This window comes from Sinocyclocheilus rhinocerous, unplaced genomic scaffold, assembly GCF_001515625.1.
Source record: "Sinocyclocheilus rhinocerous isolate Xijiao unplaced genomic scaffold, SAMN03320098_v1.1 scaffold3084, whole genome shotgun sequence".
NCBI lineage: Eukaryota > Metazoa > Chordata > Actinopteri > Cypriniformes > Cyprinidae > Sinocyclocheilus > Sinocyclocheilus rhinocerous.
Genome location: NW_015625126.1, coordinates 89,969 through 94,263, shown reverse-complemented (window position 1 = coordinate 94,263; position 4,295 = coordinate 89,969). Strand labels below are relative to the sequence as shown.

Genomic DNA, 4,295 nt, shown 5'->3' with positions numbered 1-4,295 from the left:
TTTTATTTTTGGATAAACTATTTTATTCACAACATAATCTCTCTTAAAATACCTTATAGGGTTATGATAATCAAAACAGTCCTGAGCTAGATCAAGTTTTGATCTCTGCAAACCAAACTATGACTTTAATGAAATAATATTTTTTTCCCACTAATAAACAGATTTTATCATTAGCTAGCTCCACACTGGAGAGCTGCTTTATAACAGAAAATCAAGTTGTAATTCTAACTGAAAGCGACACTGACTTGGTTTTTCATGTTTAATACTGTAAAGCTGCTTGATTTAAGGCTATTGCATAAAGTACTATATAAATAAACGTGAGGTGACTGGACTTTACTGAAGTACTGAACTGCAGAGCTTGTGCAAACATCCACATCGCTGTAATCAGATGCTTTCTTACCTGCTGCTTTCACACCGCTGTCAGTTTTTGTTGTTTATTTTGTTATTGAGAGGAAAGCGCGCAGCATATATTTACATATTCATCCAAAAGCCGCTCAACAGCTTCAGGTTCGGCTGCGTGTGCTCTGAAGCGCTGTGCCTTCTTCTTTTGAATTGCATCCGGGAGAGCTGAATTACTGAATTACCGCATTACTGCAGGCTCTTACATTAGCTCATATGAGATCAAACGACTACTCAACAACAATATTTGTCTTAACAGTATTTTTTATTGTCGACGTTGTCGATAATGTTGACTAATCATTTCAGCCCTAGTAAATTTTTTAAATAAGTTTGCTTTTAATTAGTTATTTGATGCTATAAAAACGGGGTGTGGTGTCATGATTGTGATCTTGCGATTGGGTCTGCGGGAGTTTGGGCGGGACTTTGATACTGCAGCTCCACCTCACGATCACTACTGCGCAGACTGACGTCCAAATGACGTCATTTTCACAAGATGACAGCGGCCATACTGAGAATGTTTTGGCTTCACTTTTGTATCGTGGAAGGAAGTGGAGATGCGTCGTCCATCTTTTTTACAGTCTATGGTTTATACATTTATAGTGTGTTGTTTAGGGGTGCAACGGATCGTAGATGATCCATGATCCACATGGACAGGCCCACAGGCCCCATGATTCGGCACGCATGTGATTCGCGGATTAACTGTTACGTTTAGAGAGAGTGAGAGAGAGAGGCACAAATCAAACATTGTGAGAACACCGCATTGATTCCTCTTTCAAGTCTCTTTGCGCTTGAACGGATACATACACACAAAGCTGTGTCAAAATACCCATTTTGGCAAGTATTCTGGTAAACACAGACGGTTATGTCTTAAGTGACTGTAAACAGCGGAGAGAGAAACCGGATGTGTGTCAGTATTGGTCTTAAAGCCAATAAATACCTGCTTCTGTCTGCTAATCAAACAACACCACAGCTTTAACAAAGATTCATCTGTATTAAACTTATGAGCAGCACTTTTGAGTCATTTTACAATCAATTATTACATTTCTGCACCTAAATACTACTGTTACTGACTTTATTTGTAACTTTGTTGTATTCATCGATGCTTGTAATTTGTGTAATTGTTCTTGTTTTATTACTAACTTTATTATTTAAGCTAGTAGTTTTTGCTGTGGTATAGTACTTAAAGTAAGCTTTCAGTTATAAATGAAAAGCAAACTTTTTTTTTGCTGATCCGAAAAATGATCCGATCTGTGACTCAATATCGGTAATATGATCCGAACCGTGAGTTTTGTGATCCGTGGCAGCACTAGTGGAGTTAGATTTATAAGTGCAGTATGTGTAGGTGGTGACCGAGGAGCTGTGTGTTTCACTTTCAGTCAGCTGAGCGCTGCATTTATCTACAACTCCCTCCTCCTCCTCCAGCTCCACCCGCCGCTATAAGCACTAGCCTTCCCCTCGGCTCTGATAGCCTGCAATCGCCAGTCACATTTACACGGCAGACATGGACGAGACGCTCGACCGGCCCTCGGCGCACTGGAAACACAAGGGTAGAGCCAGACTCTCTTATCATGCACTAGCTCTCGCTGCAGCGCGCGTGGTGTGGACTTGTGATGCTTGAATGTTATTCCTTCTAGCTGTGCTGTTGATGTTTACAGACGTGTGGTGTTGGACTGACGCTCTGCTGTCGATAACAGATGAATGCAGATCTTTAGCTGAACGTGCTGCTGTGACAGAGGTGACCTTTGCTCCTGGAGAGTGTCAGTATCACACAGATAATCTGGCCAAAGGTTCTGGGTGCGGTGGGTCAAAAGTAGTGGTTGTTTAATGATTTGCTGCTATGTCTTGCAAAATGAGGTGGCCTAGAAGCAGAAGCGTTGTTCGCTGTGCGTATGTTGGCTCTGTTCACCTGGTTTAGATGGATCTGGAGTCCTTCACGCGGGACTCCGGTCAGACGCAGATCCTCACGCTGCCACACTGAGCTCATTGTGTGAAGGGTCAGGTGCACACGCGTGATGGTGGCGTGTCCTGCGCAGGCCTGAGGCCAGAGATTCACTCCGTCAAATGTTTCTTCAAACAGGACCATGAAGCATCCCTTTTAATGATGATGCTATCAAACCTTACTGTATTCAGATACCATGGTATTTATGTTCGCAGAGGCATTGTAGTGTCCAGAAACCACTTACTGCCTGAAACATGGTAATATCATGGTGTTACACTGTTTGAAGGAAATCCCATATTATTTGATGGCATAGTAGTTGGTATTTTGGTAGAAATTATGGCTAGCATAGTAGACTTCTCAAGGAAGTTTCAGTCTACTGTTTTGACAAAATTACACAAACTGAAATGTCCCCAAAGATCAGATTAAATGTTGTTGCTGTGTGTGTGTTTCTCTCTCTGTGTGTGTGTGTGTGTGTGTGTGTGTGTGTGTATGAGTGTGTGTGTGTGTAAATGTGTAAATGTGGTCAAGCAATCCCGCTTTTTCTTAAAGGGGTGGTTGATCAGCTTTTTTCAAAGGCTTGATTGTGTTTATGGGGTGCAGTGTAAAATGTTCATGCTTCGTTTAAAAAAAAAACACACATTATTTTCACATATTTTACCTTTATTTACTACACCATTCGGTCTGTTGAGTTCCTGGTTCTCTGAAGCCCCTCCCTCAGAAATACGCGCTGGGCTCTGATTGGTTAGCTGGCCCAGTGTGTTTGTGATTCACTAACCGCCGAGTGCATGTTGTCCGGAAACGTCACGCCCCCTTACCGTTACGGGTAGCTGCATGTTCCCGGGGGCGGGTTTATACAAACATCGGGGTTAGTGATGTCACAAACCCGGGAAGAAGCTCGTTGTAGTCCCTACCAGTCTTTTTTGTAGTCCTTAAACAGTGATTTCTTTAAAAGAAAGTATCTCCCTTTGCACTGAACTCTGAGCATTGTAACTTTGCAGACGTTGTTTATGCTCTAACGGCAACATTACACACTAATTAAAGTTAAAAAAGTGAAATCATAATCAACCACCCCTTTAAATTTGTAAAGTCATCAGGAATGTAGCTTTTGCTTTGTCATGAACGGAGTATAAATTGAGGTGAGAAAAAAACAATTGAATGCATTTTGGCATAAGGCTAAAGCATAGAATGTGAAAAAAATTGAAGAGGTGGAGTGTGAATGACAGGTTTTGGATGAATTTTCCCTTTATTTATATAAAAGGATGTGCCACAGATCTGTGTGATGGGAGATGTGCTGTTAAACTCTGTCTGTGTTTTAGAAGAGGACTGTCAGTCAGTCGTGAGGTGTTTGTGAGTGTAATAGTACACCAAGGTGCCATCAGATGTGTGCTTCTCTTCCACGAGTGGACGTGTTGTGTGAGAGTACACACGTTTATCATGGACAGGCATCAGTCACGTCATGCGATAGATGATTTATGAGCAGGTGTTTATTCTGTGAATGTCAGCGAGTCAGAAGTGAGTGTGATCTGAAAGTGGAATGAAGCAAACACGATCCTTGTGCATGTTCAGCAGCCGCACACATACCGTCACGTTATTCATCTCATTCTCTGCTTCATGCTCATCCCGTCCCTCAATCCCTGGCGTCAGACGGAGGTCCCGTGAGGCTGACGTGTGTGTGTGTGTGTGTGTGTTTCAGTGCTGGAGCTGCTGTACTGGCGGGACGTGAGGTCCAGCGGGCTGCTGTTCGGCTGCAGCCTCTTCCTCCTGCTCTCCCTCCTCACCTGCAGCATCATCAGTGTGCTGTCCTACTCTGCACTGGCTCTGCTGTCCGTCACCGTCTCCTTCAGGATATACAGGGGAGTCCTGCAGGCCGTCCAGAAATCTGATGAGGGACATCCATTTAAGTGAGTCCAGATCAGAAACACTGTGTGTGTGTGTGTGTGTGTGTGTGTGTGTGCGT

At 43.1% G+C, this 4,295-nt stretch overlaps 1 protein-coding gene across 1 annotated transcript in view; it reads left to right on the top strand.

Moving 5' to 3' along the window:
• LOC107749683 (reticulon-4-like) overlaps window positions 1-4,295 on the top strand; it is a 16,449-nt gene that overhangs the window by 4,489 nt on the left and 7,665 nt on the right. The window contains exon 2 of the mRNA XM_016564837.1: window positions 4,032-4,239. Coding sequence (XP_016420323.1) covers window positions 4,032-4,239 — 208 coding nt within the window. The remainder of the gene's footprint in view (window positions 1-4,031; window positions 4,240-4,295) is intronic.